Consider the following 19,243-nt stretch of genomic DNA (forward strand, 5'->3'; position numbering starts at 1 on the left):
AATTGAAATGAGCCAGAGTCACATGGATCTCTAGGATCAGTATTTCACTCAGAGGAAATGAAATACAATATCACCCTTGATGGGGTCATCCTAGATTTATTGCAACAGCGATTTCCTGAGTGCGTTTTTGGTAAAGTAAAAGCAGCAAGAAATGTTTCCATCCAATATGCGAATGTAGGAGCAAAGCCCTTTTCCCTGTAGGAGAAAAGCTTGTGCTTTATTGTGTGCTGAGACACACAATTACACAATTAATTCTATGGTCTAGGAGCAACGGTTTTCAGACAGTTTGATTTCATTAGTCAAGCATGTTTTAAATCTCTCATGCTTAGAGCACCTTGGAGCCATTCAATTCACACCCCTTATGGTAACAAATTGTATAAACATTGGAGGAGATGCCTACCTCATTCTTTCCTTTTGTGAATGATGTCCACACTTTTTTTTCCTTCTCCAGGCAGCCTATTTCAAATAATAGATGAGTCCCGCTTACAACCACAAAGTAGTTTGCTTCAGAATCTAAACTTTTGGATTTGCTCGGTGTAAGTCTGCTTCACAGGAGGGTTCAGCTGTCATAACAAAGTAATGCATTTAATCTTGAGTGGAAGCAGAAGGGTTTCAAATAAAATCAAGTCTACACTATAGAAAGCTGTAGAGTTCCTTGTGTGTGGGGAGGCGTTTGCCAACCATATAAATCAGGATTGGAACAGAGACAAAAGTATTTAGGGAGGCAACAAGAACCTGTCGGATTTCCGTGTGCTTCAGTGTTCACTCAATACTTTAAAATAGCTTGAAGGCATGTCAGAACTAATATAATTTGAACAAAAAGCACAACAGCTAAACAAACATGCAAAAGCAAAAAGAGATATATCATTTAACACCAAAGGGACATTGTGCTAAGGCAATCAAAGCAGATTGTTGTTCTCAATAAATATGCGGCAGCACATTTTCTGTTTTAGCACAGCCTCTCCAGCTGTTTTTTTCTCTAACCGTGACATACATTTACAAGCATTTATTTATTATATAGAGCTTGATTTTGGAGAGACGTTGTCTGTGTAAAAGAAGACGTTGGCTATTTGAACAGAAAGCCCCTCGCTGTTGCAAAAAAAAAAAGAGAGAGCAAAGCCTCAATTATGTTTACTTGATGTCAAATTGTTTGAAAATGATGCATTTGTCTCTACCTGTCCTCCTCTTTGCTCCGTATCAGAAATGTCAAAACAGCTCAGTTCACACATTTTAGATTCTGCTGGTTATAAGTTACACATTAAATGTGGTAATGCTAATGTCAAGCAGCGGGGAAAGGATGGCAATTAATTAAAGAAAGTACGATGATTCGGTAAATGTGCTTTTGTGTGCTTTCTTTGACTTGTGTGTGTGTTTTAGTGTGCACAGTTTTTCCAATGTGTCGCACACACACTTGGGTCTGAGAGGGAGAAAAACGTACAGAGAGGGACTGGTGTTTGAATATAAGATGGAGCTGTTTCCACTTTGGTACATGGACCAATGGTTTCTCTTTCATTCCACTCACTTTTGCATGGCTTATGGTCATGTATGATTAAAACCAGTGTACTACTGTGTGTTGGGTCTTGGTCTTTGTGTCTGCCGGCTAGCTCTTACTTCAGGCCATGAATGCAGCTCTGTTGCTTTCACTGTATTAGTAATCTCCTCAGGCTGAGAGTCTGTGCCATAGAGCATGACCACACATTTTTTGTCCAGGAATTAAATGTCACCTAAGGGTGGGTCACCTGCAAACAAAAGGCCACCAGGCGACTTGCAGGTCTAAACAGTCAAAGATAAGGAAGCGCTCTCCTGCAGTGCAGGAAATTGAATAAGTACGCAGCGAAAAAAAAATAGTCTGAGAAACAACAAAGCACAAAGAACGTTTTTGTTTGCCTCGCTCTATCGGTGTTGACCCCCTCTTGTAGCATATATATCCCCATTGAGTGCACAAGGCACAATGGCCTCATCGAAGACGAGGGGCAGGAAACTGTCTGTCATGAAGATCTCCCCATCTTTGCATCTCTTATCAGTGCCCCTGTTTTCAGCTCGCATTGACCGGAATGCTGGTGGAAGGGAATGGTACAAGGTCATCACGCTCAAGCCAATCAAAGTGGTCAGTGTTCCAGAGATAGCAGCGGGTTATTGCCAAGGAATGTGCCTGGATGTTTTTTTTTTATTGACTTTCCTGGTAAATCTTCAAGAGACTCCAAATGGAGCTGTATAAAAGTCCTAAAAGGCCTTGCCTGTTGCATCGTATGTAAGGTTGCATGTGTAGAATGCATACACAGCGTGCTGGCAGTGTTTTTGTATGCGTGGGAAACGGAGTGCTCCAACTTCAAAAGCAAGGTTCACGTGCCGAGTGGAGACGGCTATCTGTAGGATACTTTTTGTAGCCTACAGATTTTTGGTAGTTACAATATAAACAAACATTTCAAATGAGACTCTTTTAGCAAGGCAACCCCTCTCCAATACAATTTCTTAATTAATTAAAATAATTGTATTTTAATTAATATTCATACAGAAATTATGCCCTTATGACTTTGTCATTTTTATTAATTTTAATTGTATTGTGTTTACATTTGTTTGATCACTGCCTGAGAACCAAGGATTTGATTGTTATGACTGCTTCACTGTAATTGTTTTGTACATGACTATAAAGCTTCAATTTGAACTTGAACTGCTTGATCAGTTTTGAAGGATGCCTTCAAACTAAATTATTTTCCACTTTCAGCATTACAGTTCTATTATCGTATTATTTCTGTTTAATGTGTGGGTTGCTGTCCCCCAACAAAAGATTCCTCTTTTCCAAATGACAAAGAGGCCACTGAAGTAAATAGTCAAACATCATTTTTAATATTCTATTCCCACTAAAATGTTTTTTTATGGAGCTAGAACACTGACAGTAACCTGCGGTATTGAAAATAAAGTTTGGCATTGAAACAAGAAATATTGGCACTGAAAAATGTTGAACAGACATCTTCTAAAACTAGGAAAACACAGTTAGGGCAGTTGGTCAGTGAACGCATTCTGCCTGTTAGTGAGTGTGTGATTTGCCTAAAAATCTGTCGGTCAGCTGCTATACTTGTGATTGGAGGAGGGTTATGGGGGAGGGGTGTTAAGGTTCCATGCCAGTGTTGGCAGCAGGTAGAAAGAGCGGAGCTCGTTGTCTTAATACATCCATGGCAAAGCTAATGAGAGACACAAGCAAGTCAAGAAAGGAATCACTGTTATAATAAATAACATCTAATATCAAATATCTGCCGGTGGCCTATGTAAATTACCCTAAACCACGCCCTCTTTGCCCCTCTCGGAACAGAACTTCCTTTTTCAAAAGCCCTGACAGGAAGTTGATTTTTTATAGCTTGCACATTTTTTGCAAAATTTCAAAATTCTTTGGATAACTTTTCGTCATGAGTATAGACAGATACTACCTGCAAAGATTCAACAAGATGCAATCATGGCCTAGGAGGAGTTCAAAAGAATATAAAACACATGAAAATGCATAAAGTCAAAACAGCCGCCTTCCGGTTGTGCGGAGCTAATGAAGGTAAGTTTGAAATATGTCTGCAATGATTAGAGCAATATGCATATCACATCTGGTGAAGATAGGAGAAACTATGTCCAAGGTAGGCCTTCCATACATTAGGGGGCACTTTTGAACCCGCTTACAGGTATGGGCCAAATCGCTGAACAATCTTCCAAAGCTCCCAGATGTTTATGAGGACGCCAATTTTTGTGAGTTTTTGTATATAAATCAAAAATGTGCCCAAGGGCTAAAACCAGGCTAAAAACACTTAGGGGGCGCTATAGAACAACCATACCACTCTCAAGCCTAAGTGTGAATTTAGATGAAAGAGTTTAATATTCTGCACGTGGCTGCATGATTTTGAGAGTTTTCCTGGATCCTGAAGTCTTCAAACTAGTCTGTAAAATGAGAAATTTTGCATGAATATCGCCATATTGTAAAGTCTTTCTAAAAATAGCTTTATAAAGTCCCAAATGACACACATGTACCCTGAAAAGTTAGTGTGATATATTATTACTTTTGCTGAATTCAGGGTGCACGTTAGGGGCTGCTATGGAGCCCCTGTCAATGCCTAGACCAATCACTACAGAAGTTGGGAATTTTTTTCATAGGTCTGACATGTGTGCAAGTTTTTGTGAGTTTTCCCATATGCTAAGAACCTCAAAAATGTGACGGGAGAGGTGCAGAATAATAATCCTTACAAAAACAATAGGTTCCTTGCACTTCGTGCAAGTACACCGTTGGTGCCCTTGCACTTCGTTGCTCAGACCCAAATAATATCACAGGATTGTAAAAATCTTACTTATTGATGTTTGGTTTGATTTGGTCAGTTCAACACTTTTCAGTGCCAATATTTCTTGTTTCAATGCCAATTTTTTTTTTCAATACCATAGGTTACTGTCACTGTTCTAGGTCCATAGTTTTTACTTAAACCTTTATTCACCAAAGTCACAAACCATCAAACCCACAGCCTGCTAGTTGTACTGCTAGCTCAGCTACCATCTGTCACTGGCCCTGTATGCAAATAATGGCTCTATTTTCTTTGAAACTGGAGTGCAAGCGCAAATGGCTTTGACCAACATATTTTTTGTACTGTCGATCAGAAGTCCAGTCCTGGTGAAACATAGGCAGTCTAGAAAAAGGGGCTACAGGAAGATAAATATTGTTAGCAGGAGCTTTGAATGTGTGCGAAAGCTATTCCTGATAGGGATCATTCATTAATCTAAGCTAGCACAGGTGCTGTCGTAATAGCATTAAAAACGCTGAATTAGTATGTGCAATTAAATGTGCAGATGAACAACATATGTTCAAATTAAGGAGGCAAAACAAAACAAAAAATTCATGGTCTAGGTTTTTTGTCTGTGCACTAGAGTTGGGCGGTATCCAAAATTTGATATTGATGAATTTTGTCACTCAGTGCGCGACTTGCCATCTTTCCACCTCGCTCTTTCTCTCTCTTTCTCCTCCACACTGCCACGTGAATACTAGTCTCCTACATAAGTGCATTGCATTTGTTTCAATGACGGTTTTGAAACTGATACGTTGCTATTTTTAAAACCCACGTTAAACCGTATTACTGTATTAATTCCCAATTCTGTACCAGCTAAAGCCACGGAAAAATCTTAAACCCAATTTAATGTTAGAACAAATACCAGAATTGGCCTGCCCCTCTTCATCCGCATTAACACAGCCCCAACTGCAACACTTCATCTTCGGCATAAGTGGGTTTATTTGGAAAGACGAAAGCACCAACATGGACTTGTGAAAGTGATAGCACCTACTACCTTAAGCTACTACTTCAGGCTCTGCATAAATATAAAGACTGTCTCCTATCAGAACTGTCTGTTCATTATTGTCTTGAGGCCCTGATCTCTGTTCCTAGTCATCCTTGTAGTCTGTGGCTCATTATTCATGTAATCCGTGTTTCAGTTGCAGCTTCTCCTGACACCCTGTCTATGTGACGTACTGAGTAAGCCTCCTGGGCTCGCTCTGCACAGGCAGGGCTGGGTGAAGGAGGGTTGATTAGGAGGGTGAAATGGGGAGACTCTGCCCCAGCAAACAAGAACAGAGAGACAAGCATGTGATGGAGCCAAACCCACATCCTCCTCCTCTTTTTTTCCCTCTCCATCCGCACCCTGAGGGAGGCACCTGACTTATTCTTAGACGTTTTCTTGAGCGGAAAATCCAGTGGGGGTTTAAGTGCAGGGGTAAAATATGGGCTTTAAGGGGAGTTAAGCATCACTCAGGGTAGATCAAACCTGTGAAACTATAGCCCTGCTGCACTTGGGAAGGGTTCTCTAACACACCTCTTTCTACGTGTTTCATCAACTTCCCTGCAAAAAGAGATGCAACAATAAGTTAGATATTGAACAAGCAATGAACTAATTCTGTCAAAATGGATCTCCCCCAGGACCATATAGGTTTTTCATCTTCCAAGTAGAATTTTTTTTCTCTAAAATGTTTAGCCTTTGTGACAGTTATTTGTTTCTTTATGAAAGGGCTGTTTTCTCAGTAGACCATACAAGGTGTCAAATTATACTTCGCTTTAATCTGAGTGATGTGTCCATGGACCTGAACAAAAGAAGACGTTACATCTGGTAATGTCTCTGCAAATGAATTACTCTTGTCAATGTGACTTATATTAAGCACCGACCCTCTTTACATTCAGAGGATTATACGTTTTAGTGATGTAACGATGCTTCCTTGCTGGTTGTCTTTGATGTGCGCCCACAGTGTCAGGGATCATTCAACTTATCGACAGGGGAGAAAACCTTGATTACTTGCGGCCAAATTAAGACACAGTCATTATAGCTCTGCACTTTCTGGCTTTTTTAACTTTAGTTCTCACTCCTTTGGGAGACATTTTTCATTTGCAGTCTTCTCTGCAGCTAAGCCGGCTGTTATGTTGAACCAAAGTAATCCACCGTGTATACTTGGCATCAGTTGTGGAAAGATTTAAACATTTTCTGTAAGTTGCATAATTTGAGATGTCAAAATGAAAAAAAAAACGGTGCATTTCAAATATTTTGTGTACATTGTGGTATGTACGTTTAAAAAATGTACAATGTCTGTGTGTGTGTGTGTATGTGTGTCTTTCAAATATCCTGAGAACCGTTTATCTTATCTACTTCAAACTTGGCTTGCTGTAATAGTACAGTGTTTTCCTCTGAAGTAGAAGTACACAGTAAAGGGGGATTTATATTTTTGCGGAGGCTTCACACAGAGCTTTCACTGTAGCCTACCTAAATAGTCTGAAGTTGTTACTTGTGCGTCAGTGTGTGCGTTGATCTCTTTAAGAGAATAGCAGGGCCGGCATTGGTGTATGCGTTGGGATTGTGTTTCGACTTTAGAGGCATACTGAGAGAAACAAATGTCTCCCCTGTGCTTTGTTACCATGGTCAAAAATCTGTAGCTGAAAAAGTTATCCCTCTCCTTGATTTCATGTTGTTTATGGAGAAGATGACCAGGGAATAAGTCTGCATCGCTCCCAAGCCACAGCCAAGCGACATACAACGACACAGCGTTTAGTTACATCTTTTTGAGAGGTGCATGTCTGGCGACTGCGTAGGGTCCGGCGTAGAGTCCCTATCTCCACATACCTACATACACAGTTTGATTTAACGCAGAAGCATAAATTGGGCTTTAGTGAGTATACAGTGGGGTTGCATAGTAAGTATTTTGGGGTTCTTATGTAAGTTATTTCGGGGTAAAATAGTTCTAGAGATAGCTACAAGCAGCAATGCCACAGCCCAAGTAATCCGCCCATTCCACACTGGATTGTTTTTAATGGGCACTGCACTAGCAAGAATAAATAAGATATACATAGATTAAATGTATGTAAATAAGATATATATAATATTACTGCAAATTCCGTGAAGAAATTCAAGTTCTGAAATTCGTGACCTATTTTCATTAAAAATTTCGTAAAACATTCCCCTCTCTGTTTTTTTCACAAATCCCTCCGTGATTATAAGTATACTGGATTTGGCCTTTAATTTATTCTTGCTGACCTAAAAGAGAAAACTTCCACTCCTGTATCTGTGGGGATAGGATTGAGCTTTGTCTAAATTGTCCCACCTGAGGAGTTTAGTGGCGGCAGCAGCAGGGTCTATCTCACTTAGCCTCAGCAATATGACAAATCCTTACTCTTAAACCCCTTCAATAAGACATGCGTCAAGGTGGAGCATATGATTCTCTCCTTCCACCTACTCTTTTTTTTTTTTTTGTAAGTCAAGAAACATTCAGGAGATAAATCAGAGAAAAGGTCATGGCCATGAATACAAATGTTTTCTTTGGAATGGGAAGTGGCTACACTGAATTCATGTATCAGGAGAAAAGAGATATGACTCAGAGCGCTTCATCTAACCTCAAATGGACTCTATCAATGTGACTCCTATATTGCCAGTTTCTATTTTTGAATACTTATATCGTAATCAAGAGTGTCTGATAGCAGTTGTCTGGGAAAGGGGGGTGTAGCCCTGGGGTTTGTGGTCTAGCCTGACACCGTCTTTAGAAACAATTCCCAGCAAGGTGGACTAGAGCGGGGACTAGAGTGTCATGGGAAATGGTGCCATATGTCCAACTAGATTTTCAGTGTTTCACCGCATTTTGACTGTTGAAATGAAATATGAGCCCTTGTGGCAGAGAAAGGGAGTTCTCGGGGTGTTGTCTGTATTTGAAAAGCAGGTGTTATTTTGTGAATCCCAAATCTCTTTTCTCATCTCCCACCTCGGTCCTGGGTGACTCTCACTTCTGATGGGCGGTCATGTACTACATTTGTAAATGTTAGTCACACATTTTGAGCAGCAACACCGGATGCCTTACAAATGTATGGATGTGGGAGTGGACAGTTTGAGTATTTTCTTTGTACATTGTTAGTTGTCCAAATTAGTCCAACTATTTATTTAGTCAGTTGAAAGGCATGTGCATGGACAGTGAAGTGTGCTCTTGATTTATTTAATACATAACAGGTTTACTTCAATGCTCTTTTGGATTTAAAAAATGTTAAGCTAATTTTATTCTTTGGCCAGCAAACAAAACATTCCACTGAACAGATTAGATATACAGCATTTAAGAACAAAGAAGCTGGAAAAAAAAGAGGTAAAACATTGATGATGCTTTATTCCCAAATCTTAAGATTTAAAATGTGTGTTCATTTGGTTATCATACTTTATGAATTTCCATTGAAAATCTTCACCAGAGCAAAACATGCTGTGAGACCACTCTGTCACTCCGGATATTGGATTACGGAGGCATCCCCCGCTGTTGGAGGAAAAGCTTGACTCTAAGATCTGCGCTTTCTTCCAAAGATGTTGGCTACCAGTAATATCAGGAATAAAACAACATAAAAAGACAAACAAGCTTGAGGTACTCCTGCTGTGACCACGGTGGGGGAACTCTTATTTGACTAAAGGCTACACCCTCCTTTATGCTGCAGAGAAAGCGTCCCTGTCAAACCCAAGACCAGAACAATGGGGGCCAGCCTTGGGGAAACAGAGCCATTTGCATGCAGCTGTTTGCCGTTTCCAGGACCACAAAGGCCAATCAAAGGAACCTTAATGGAGGATGACAAGCGTCAACCAACGCCTTTGCTCTGTGTCTGTGCCAGCTCTAGCCACTCTGTCTACCCTCCAAAAAATGGCCTACTTCTTTTTTCTTCTGGACTGATCAAACATTCCTCCAGTTCTTTCTCCCACCGTCGCAGTGGAGTTTTTAGGGTTAAAGGTCGGCCTCAACTGCTAACGCACAAGGCAGCGAAGATGAACCTTAACATGTGTGTTATGCTCTGGCGCTTGCAGTCCCCAAATGGCAATATCTTGACACCAAAAACCTCAATTATCTTTTTGCTTCATCTCCAGGGTTTTAAAAGCCACCAAGTGTAACTCTGTGGATGGTTTCAGATGTGCCCATCTGAGCCACAGTAGCACTTCCAATTTCAAGGGTGTTGATAGAAAACAAAATATGTATTATGAGGGATTGTCGCCAGTGAATTATAGGCTGTCAACTAAAGAAAAAAAGAGAAGCTCCCAGAATGCAACATATTGAGAAGCAGTCCTGGGCCCTTGCTTTGCAATCCTGAGTTCAAAAGACGGCTTAGCAGCCAGGTCAGGGGGAGGAATCTGAAAAGCTACTTTCCTCACAGTCACTTACTGACCAGAATGCATGATAAGGCTTTGTGTCAACAAGGCCAGGAATGGGAATCACAGCCAATTATAGCTAAGTCAAAGTGGTTACCTAGGCAATTTGACTAAATGGTCATATAAAACATTGTTCAATTCCCTCACTGATTGTGTAATGTAAAGTTAATCCTAGGTACAGACACAGAGCGAGAGCAGGCCGTTCTCTTCTTCTTTTTTACACACACATTGGATCGTGTTATAGATTTTTTCCTGCAGTTTTCCTGACACCGTTTTCCCTGCAGCTGGTGCCCTTCTGTCGCAGTCTTCAACTGCTGCAAAGTTGAGCAGTCAAACAAAGCACAGAACGCAAGATGAAAAGCTTTTCATACCCCCCTAAGACATTGACATTTGTGCACATAAACAATCTTCCTCTCTTTTCTAAAATCTCTCAAAACTTGTTTGAACCGAGAAAATCAACACAGAAGAATACCTCCATCCAGAAATCTTTGTTGTCACTAGGTTTTTCTTTCTTAGCTTTTCTTTGTTAGCTGTGATTACATCCTTAAATCTTAAGCAGCATCTAGCTAAGTAAACCAAAAATATAGTCCCTTGAATTCAGCTATCATCCTTCAGAGCGAAACATCTCCTTTATATATATTTTAACTTTTCAGACAGATTTGTCATTACTTGCCCATTTACAAGTTGACAAGTCATTAATGAGACTGGGACTATATGCAGTTTGGAGAAAAAGCAATTTCTTCTGTAAGCTGCCAGTACAGTCAAGCTACTCCCCATAATTGATGCAGTGTTAGCCTATGACCAGATAGAGCATCTATACAGGCGAGGGAGGAGCAGGCCAGCAAGGCACAGGCCAAATTAATCGCTAGACCTCCGTTGACAGCAGCATGCCATCATGGAAGGCAGCTGGCGTGTGCATGTGTGTCAGTGAGGGTGTTTTAGCTGGAAAACTGTCTCTCAGATTTTTAAAACCCCCATGAAATGCACTCTTTTTGTATGCTGCCGTGATAAACCCGTCACTCCTTCCATGAGGAATGGCAGGCGGGTCGATCATTAGTTTTCGCAGTAAAGCCGGTGACTCCATTCTGTGTTTTATCATTTACCATTCTGGACAGGTTTTCTCAAAGGTTTGGATAATTGTAGTGGTTATTGGAATAGATGGAGTGACCCCACAGCCCTCCACTTACGGTTCGACTACACTGACGTCTCCTAATGAGGTGATAAACAGTCCAGCTAAGCAGAGTCTACTGGCCATTAGAAAGATCATGGCACTGTAATGAAATGTCTAGTGGCCGAATGCCAGATAAATTATACCGTTAGTTTCATATTTTCTTTTACTGCTACCACTACTAGTGCGTGCAGAAGTTTCTCCTGATATGAGATGACTCCAACATTATATTCTCAACAATGTTTCACAGATGTCTGTGTTTGCTAGTATGACATGTGCAGACTGACATAGAATATGTAAGTGAGCCAGGCACAGCAGGCTGAAATGACTAGCAGACATTTGGGTCAGGGGGTTTTAGGGTAGGAATTTCAAGCCGGGACCACTTCATCTTTGAGCAGTTCAAACAATGCTAATTGCGTCAGGCCCTGACTGTCAGAAGTGTGAGGATAATTAGAGTGCGGGGGAAAAGTGAACCCGGGGTGGTAAGCATTAGTACATGACAATGCTCGGAAGCCAATGGGAGCATGGAAAAAGCAAGAGGCTGAAAGGAGGGCTAATTAGGAAAGAGCAGTGCCGAAAATACAAATGGTAGCTGCCCCCTCAGGGACCTGCTGCAAACAACGGCGATTATTGACGGTTCATGCAGCGCTCTGTTTGCACTTCTTAAATGAAACACATTTGCATGTTCTACTTAGATTTTACCTAATTGTTTTCTTAGAATTGCAAATTCCTTTTTTTTTCGGATCATTTTAACCTCAGATAATGGATTTCTTCATTTCTCCAGTTTTTGTATTACTTTTCTCTCTCTTTGCAAATCTGCACATTTGTAGTTCCATCTTTTTTTGTGTCATGACAAAAGGAAATACAGAAGAATAACCTATTTCTATTGTAATTTGCTGAAAATGAGTGGACAGATTTGAGCAAAATAGTTAATTTTCTCCAAAGTAGAGCTATTTGGCTTTGCTCCCATCTGCTGTGTTCCATGTATAGATTTTTCCTCCTGTGTGGACTCCAGACTCTTCGATCGCCGACATTGTAAAATGGATTATGTTACACTTCATTCTGCCGGGATTCTGACTTTTTCTCTATCTTTCTTTACAGAGCTAGTACAGCTAAAGAAACAAATGAGGGGGCTTGCACGACTGTAAAACAAACTATTCTCAGTCCAGATAGGTTTGGCTCCGTGTTGGATGTTCTCTAGGTGGAGGCCTTCCTGATGCTCTGTAGCCTCAGTGTTTGCTCAAGAATTTATGAGGTTACCATTGGTCTCCAATGACTTCGATTTGATGTCTTAGCCAACATCCAAGACCACAGAGAGAAGGAGGGATGAATTGTTTTGTCTTTCTCCATTCCTGTATCGCGTGTAATGGCTCGTCTGTTTAAAATTGTGGTAAACATTGGACTGCTGTTGCCTATTTATTTTGTGCCAGTGGATTTTTACCGCATGATGTGTGGTCTTACTGTATTGCAGCAGTGATCCTTTTAATTTTTATTATTTCTCTAAAGGTTTTGTCTCTGTCTTTGTGCCTCTGCCAGGGTTCATCCGTGCAGCCTTGCCTTTCGGGCTGGTCAGGAGGGAGCTCTCATGTGAAGGATATGCAATTGATCTCCGGTGCCCGGGGAGTGATGTCATTATGATCGAGACGGCCAACTACGGCCGAACCGATGACAAGATCTGTGACGCTGACCCATTCCAGATGGAGAACGTCAACTGCTACCTCCCCGATGCCTACAAGATCATATCACAAAGGTAAAACACGGGGGAGAGGAGGGATCTTATTTCACAAACATAACCAGGAGCTGGCAAAGTATGAACCTTTTTTTTGTTCTCCTGCTGCCTCTAACATATCTGCGCACAAAAGAATTGTTTAAATTATCACCTTTCTTGTGAAGCCACGTACATACCGGACAATTAATCAACATCTCACACCTTTTTTCAATTTTGACTTAATTATGTAGGTGGCGTTTTTGAAATTCTGGAAAACTGGGGCGCAGATTAATTCTTGACAGACAAGAATTGACATCCGTGTGGCAGAGCTCTTCACACCAGCTGTGTGTTGTTGCTGCTGTTTAAGTCATAATCAGCGTAGCTCAGTAAGACTCCAAGTCACATGAACACCCTCTTAAATCCCTATTTGGAACATTAGTCCTCCTTTGTTCAAATACCTGTACTGGATTGAAGTGACTTTGCCTCAGGTAGTGAGCAGTACCCATCGTCATGCCTGTTATCCCGGTTACCCTCTCACAGGATGCTGCTTTGCTGTCAAATGACTGCACAACAACACTTCAACTCGACTGCTGCCTACCCCTAGAGGGGTGTGTATTTTTAAAGGGCACTGGATGAACTATTCATAAATAGTAACTAGCACAGTTCATCATCTAATACACTGCTCTATCCTAACCTAGCCCCTCAGGCTAGCTTCTTAGCATCACCACCCACCATCGATCTCCTTTGGGTTAAATCCCTCATTCATGTTTGTATTTACTCCCATGAGGTGCAGCGCTACAGAATAGCCCAGGAATAGATCAAGTCCTTCTGTCTTACTCTGAATTTACAGCCGAGTCCGACACATTCCGCTGACAGTGTCCATGCCCCTTGGTTAGTCTGCAACCTACTACATAGTGCACCACATCTGTTGACAAGTCAGACACTCACTTGCTGGAGCTGAACTTCAAACTTATCTCCATGGAAGATTCCCTGGAGGCAGTGTTTGAGCGAAAGCTTTGAGAAGACTCTTCACCACAAGCCCCCGGCTAGAATTATTCTAATGATTCAGATCAGAGGAAATGGGCTCCTGACCGTAATTAAAGTTGATGTGATAACCAGGGATGTTAAAGCAGTCACAAAGCTTTTGGAGACCGTAATCAGTCCTCTTTCAGTCTGAAGCAAACTAAAACAAGGAGAATGTTTAACCGGCAAAACATTAAGACACAGCTCTCTGCCATAGTCGGGGGAGATGAACAAAAGGCAATAGCACCACGGACAGATAAAAAAACACATTAAACAAGATTGGGGAGATATAAACAGTGAGGCGTCTGCCACACAGAGTGGCAGTTTTGTTGGTTGGGAAATTGCGACAAAAGTATTCATCAGGAACCCCTTTTTCACAACAAAAGCAGCTAGACAGGAATCAATTGGATTGATTTTCAGCAACATCAAGGTGTTTTGTCAAGTAAAATATTTGATTGTTGACAAAAAATAGCGTCTTGATGAAAAATGTGACAAGGAACTAATGGCAACGCAGGTTACTGGGGATGTTTAATATTCTGGTGATCATTCTCTCAGAGATGGAGTGTAAATGGACGGCATGTCCGAAATCCCTCTCTGTCAACCTTGTGCCCACTACCTCTTTGTTTTCTACTAGTGTAGGTAAAAAAACACAAGATGATAATCTAAATAAGGCTGTTTTGGTCACTTACATAACCTCATTTCAATGGCCAGCGATTCTCTGACTCAGTGAAACTAACTTAGTAAAGTTTATTTATTCTGGTCAGAGGTGCAGCTCTTTGATACAACGGAAGCAGGATTCAAACACTTTACAACCATGAGATTTTGCTCAGTGCAATAGAGATTAAATGCAGCGATTTCAGCGGCAGTTTAAAACAGAGGAAGCGTGACTAAATGCTTAGCAACAACACCTCCCTTTTCTCCAAAGCATCTAAAAATGAATTGCAGTACAATACATGCCAGAGTGAATTCTTACAATGTGGAAAGATTAGCAGTGGCTGAATAATTATTTAGATTTTTTTTTTACTTTTACTTAACATTAACACTGATTGTGATATGTTAAAAATAACCAAATAACCAAAATATGCCAGCTCAAAATAAATGTGACACAACACATACACATTGCCATAAACACTGCTATGGGTGAATGTCATGTTATTTGCTGACAGGACGACGGTAGGCAAACAAGGCGTATATTGGCCTTTAATTCCCTGTTAACAATTGCTGAAATTTACCTTGTGTAGTAAAAAAAGAAACGTTCACTTGTAGTCATATACCAACAGAAAATTAACCACCTACGTTTCAGTTCAGCTTTAAAAGTCTCTCAGCTCATTGTTTAGGCAGCTGCTTCAGTGAAAAAGCTCTGATACAGACTGATAGACTGTATCCTACCTACCTCAGCACCAGCAACGTTAGACAAAGTTAGCAGTTAGCTGGTGAACAGTGCAGCATTTAGTAGCTTAAGAGCCAGATATTTCCCTCAGGATTTGGAAGATACAAAAACAGAGCTAAGAAGTGAGTGAATATATTACTAGGGCAGAAAAAAGAACTCCAAATAAACACTAAAATTGCTAAAAGTAGCTTCTGGATGTGTAAATAGGTAATTATTTGCAAACACATTAGCCACATCAACTTAAGTGGTGATAATATGTCAGTGTTATTTTTATTGTTTGTTTTTTGTGAGCAAAATAATTAACTCAATTACAAGTAAAAACACTGCATTAAAAGTTTTACTTAATTAAAAACACGTAAGTATTAATAATCAAAAGTAAAACCAACTATAATGCCGAATGGCTTCATTTAAGGTCTGTATTATAATACGCATGTTAGCAGCAATGTACTGTATTATTGTAGCTGGTTGAAGTGGAGGAAATGTATATACATTTCATCATAAGAATACGTAAGAATGCATTATAATAAATAGCTCATATAAAATATGGATGTCAAATGTTAAGTGTTAAACGGCAGATCCTAAAATTGTACACAAGTACAGTACTTTCTTCTTCTGTTCAGAGCCAGTGTCAGTCAGACTTATAAACCCCCGAATTAAATTGATTATCTCTGGGTGTATTTGAAGTGATTCTGTTGCTCTCATGTGCCGTCAGTCAGTTCACATAATGTTGCAGTAACCCATGTCCCTTTCATCAGCGCTCACTGCAATGAAGCCGTAAAAGGGAAACTCTTAAGTGCACCTGGCACCATACTGGCATTGATGTTTGAGCTAATGCTATTTGTAAATTTCAAAATGGACTTTGCACCTTTGTATTCATATATATATATATATATATATATATATATATATATATATATATATAACATGTTTAATAGTCCATTAGTTTCTAGGGGAAGGCTTTTGTTATGAAAATAGCTGCATAGCTGGATTTTGAGTGCAGCGTGGAAAGCATAATCTCTTCCTGGTTAATGTACATACATTTACTTTTTACAATTATTACTTCAACATTCTGCATAGTTGAAAGTACAGTGGCAATGCTTTGTGTGGTTGTTTTGCAGCACAATCCCATTCGCACGAACAAAAAGCCTCTTGAATTACTAATGATTCTTTAAAAGTTATGTCCAATGTTGAAATGTATGTCCAACTTGCATGACTGCTACTGACCTTCTGAAATATTTATCTCAGGCTTGCAAATTGTTGAATGTCCTATTTTGGGGCCAATTTCTTCTTGTTTGCTTCTGTTACTGCTGATATTATTCTAAATCCCTCGGCCTCAAGTGAACTTGATTGAAGTCGTCTGCTCCCCCCCAACCCCAGTGTCTCAGCACCCCATACAGTATTTGATTTTGTTAGCAACCAGTAACATCTGCAACACACACACACACACACACACATACACACACGCACTAATTTTGCAATTCACACATCCGACTGTTAATTAACAGTGGGCCATTATTTCATACCAGAGTGCTATAACCTCTCATAAAATAACACACATTCACACCCAGTTTGTCGCATACACACAGAGGAGCCGCTCCGTTTCAACAGAGGCCACCATTCCAGTCCGCATGCATGTCACCGCCACCTGTTTTATGTGCTTTAATGAACGTCTTCCCTTTCAATAGTGGTATAAGGACGCTGTTAAGGAAATGCCATCACTAGTTCCTTACATGCCTTTATCTGCTCGCTTATTCATTATCACATTCATTTATATTATTCATACGTCCTTAATGCTTTCATTCCTCTCTCTGTTTGTCAAGGTTTAAACTAGAATGCATATGTGACAGTCCTGGCTGGGATTTCATCAATCTCTTTGTAACTGTAACTATGCACTTTCTCCCCCACTCTTTGCTGTCAATGTCTTTGCCGAGTTCTCTTGCTGTGGGTAGTCATGATGAAATCTCTGGTCAATCTTTTTTTTTCTAGGTGCAACAACCGTACGCAGTGTGTGGTTATCACTGGCTCTGATGTCTTTCCTGATCCATGCCCTGGCACCTACAAGTACTTAGAGGTCCAGTATGAGTGTGTTCCCTATAGTAAGTATCGCCATCCGAATCTCATACTGAACTCTTATTGTGTGTTTTTTTAAGTAACCACAGTCTGCATACTCTTCAGTTGTTCAAAATATGTATTAGTGTAAGGATAAAACCATTGAGATGTTTTATCTCGTTTTTTTCAGGGGAGTTACAAGTAAACGTTTGTTTTACAGATGAAACTACAACTGGAAGACTAGCATGTTTTTTGTAGTTTGTCAGGAAGATTTGGGTTCTTCAGTTTTAAAAATAAGGTGTAAAAATAAAGTAGGATACAGCGGTTATACAATAAAATGGTAGTGATTCAATGTAAGTAAGTAACAAATATAAATTGAATCTTTGAGTTTAAGTTATACATAATTTTAATTATTTTAACATTTTTTGAAAGCTAAACCTTGTCAGATTTGGAAATGGATTAGAAATCATTCAAATATATTAAGATGAGTTAATACTAGATTTGCATTTAATACAATATAAAAGGTGTGAGATGTGAGATGTCTGCCCTGAGCACAATAAAGTAAATGGAATCTGCGGTTTGTAGTGTGCAATGCCCACAACATTACAAAAAATTAAATTCTCAATGAATCTCAACAGCAACATCTTCTTCCGAAAAAGTGTTTCTTTTACTCTGGACAATCCAAAGGAATCTCTCTTAAATTTGGTGCATTTTGCTGACATAATAAAGGCTAGATTACACAGAAATGGGTACATTTTAAGCCTTGGTTTAGTAAAAGTACATTGTGTTCACTAATGTCCTGTGGAAACTACAGAGACTTGGAAAACAGCATAAGTGATAATGATCATAAAACTTTAACCAAATTCCTGTAGTCTGTGACGGATCAGCTTTAGTGTTTCTCTGTGAACATGATTTCATTAAATGTGCCGTAGAGTTGGTTAAAACCGGCACTAGATTAAAACCTGTCTTTGGAATGTGATTTGAGTTAATCTGCTTTAAAAGGGTGTTTTAGAGTAGTTTATAAGAGCAGCTTTAGACTTCATTCCTGCCTGTGAAAGTACTTGGTATTTAAATTGATGAATTGTAAACATCTTTAGAAATATTCACCCTTTTTTCTCTTCTTTCAAACAGACCTCCCTTTCACCTCTTGTCCTGTACCCCTCCCCACTAACCTCTGTGCTCTCATTTTTTTCAACTTTTAAGCTTTCACATATTGTCTCCAGCCTCTCCCCCCACTCCACCCAGAGTCAATGCAGCTTCAACAGTCCACTAAAGAAACTCCATATTAGGCCGACTGTTCATCAGTCATCCCATGTGCTTTTGCTCTCTTTGGCTCATTTAAGAGTGTGTAACATTAGCACCGTGTCATGTTTTACGTGTGTGGCCGAGGGAGTTTGGAATCGAGTTTCTATTCGTGTTTATAAAGTTTGAATAAACTCCACCCACAGTCAATACATGCCAAACTAAACTTCAGGGATATTTTTCTAAGAATCTTAACCATCTAAATATGACCATGGGATGTTTTTTTTATTGCCACTTAGGAGAAGCATTTTTAGAGGGATTTATACTGCTTTTACATCAGCCAATGCATTATTTTGTTGGCAGTTAAAGGCTGAGGACTAAGTAAGAAACAAAAGTTTTTATGCACTGGAAATCATGGCACATAGCCTGTCTCCAGCTATAACTTGTCTGTTTTTATATCCTAGGATGAGAGGTTGTTTCACTAACAAACACTTTTTTTTCCGAGTTCTTCTTCCCAAAGCAGCCCTGCAGTTCTTCTCATGGTCATATCCTCCAACTAATTCTTCTCTTTGTACCTGGTAGTTGACTCATGATAACCTTTCTCTCCCTTTTGCACTCTTTTATGCTTTCTTTTCCAATGCCTGAAATAGAAGTGGAGCAAAAAGGTAAATGAGTGGTCTGGTCCCCCCCACACACACACACCCCCCCACCCCCCCGGCTCCCTGTTCTGTGGTGTTGAGTACAGCTCGCCCTACGTCTCGTCTAAACGTATAGGAGGATTGTTTGCACCCATGGAGTCCAAATGAATTTTCAGAACAGAATTTCAAATGACATCCATGATCAACAAATGTAGTTTTGTCCTCACAATTTGAAAGAAAACACCAACTGTTCAGTGTTGATTTGTTCCAGGGACTCTTGCCTAGCACTTTGTTAACCCTTGAAGAATGAGTAGTTGTGTGTGTATATATTCTTATTTGGCAGTCTAGTTTGCTTGGCCCAACTTCTG

The 19,243-nt window shown here is 40.0% G+C and overlaps 1 protein-coding gene and 1 long non-coding RNA gene across 13 annotated transcripts in view; one reads left to right on the top strand and one right to left on the bottom strand.

Annotated features, from left to right (window-relative positions):
* LOC117954416 overlaps positions 1 to 19,243 on the bottom strand; it is a 305,368-nt gene that overhangs the window by 39,188 nt on the left and 246,937 nt on the right. The gene's annotated exons all lie outside the window — the stretch shown is intronic.
* Positions 1 to 19,243, top strand: part of LOC117954404 (adhesion G protein-coupled receptor L2-like) — an 84,856-nt gene that overhangs the window by 25,295 nt on the left and 40,318 nt on the right. For 8 of the 12 annotated variants that reach the window (XM_034888175.1, XM_034888167.1, XM_034888169.1 and 5 more), the window contains exons 3-5: positions 12,362 to 12,575; positions 16,933 to 17,042; positions 18,888 to 18,902. In XM_034888175.1, the coding sequence (XP_034744066.1) occupies positions 12,362 to 12,575; positions 16,933 to 17,042; positions 18,888 to 18,902 (339 nt within the window). The remainder of the gene's footprint in view (positions 1 to 12,361; positions 12,576 to 16,932; positions 17,043 to 18,887; positions 18,903 to 19,243) is intronic. The other 4 variants (XM_034888168.1, XM_034888170.1, XM_034888178.1 and 1 more) reach the window with 1 other exon arrangement.

This window comes from Etheostoma cragini, chromosome 12, assembly GCF_013103735.1.
Source record: "Etheostoma cragini isolate CJK2018 chromosome 12, CSU_Ecrag_1.0, whole genome shotgun sequence".
Taxonomy (NCBI): Eukaryota; Metazoa; Chordata; class Actinopteri; order Perciformes; family Percidae; genus Etheostoma; species Etheostoma cragini.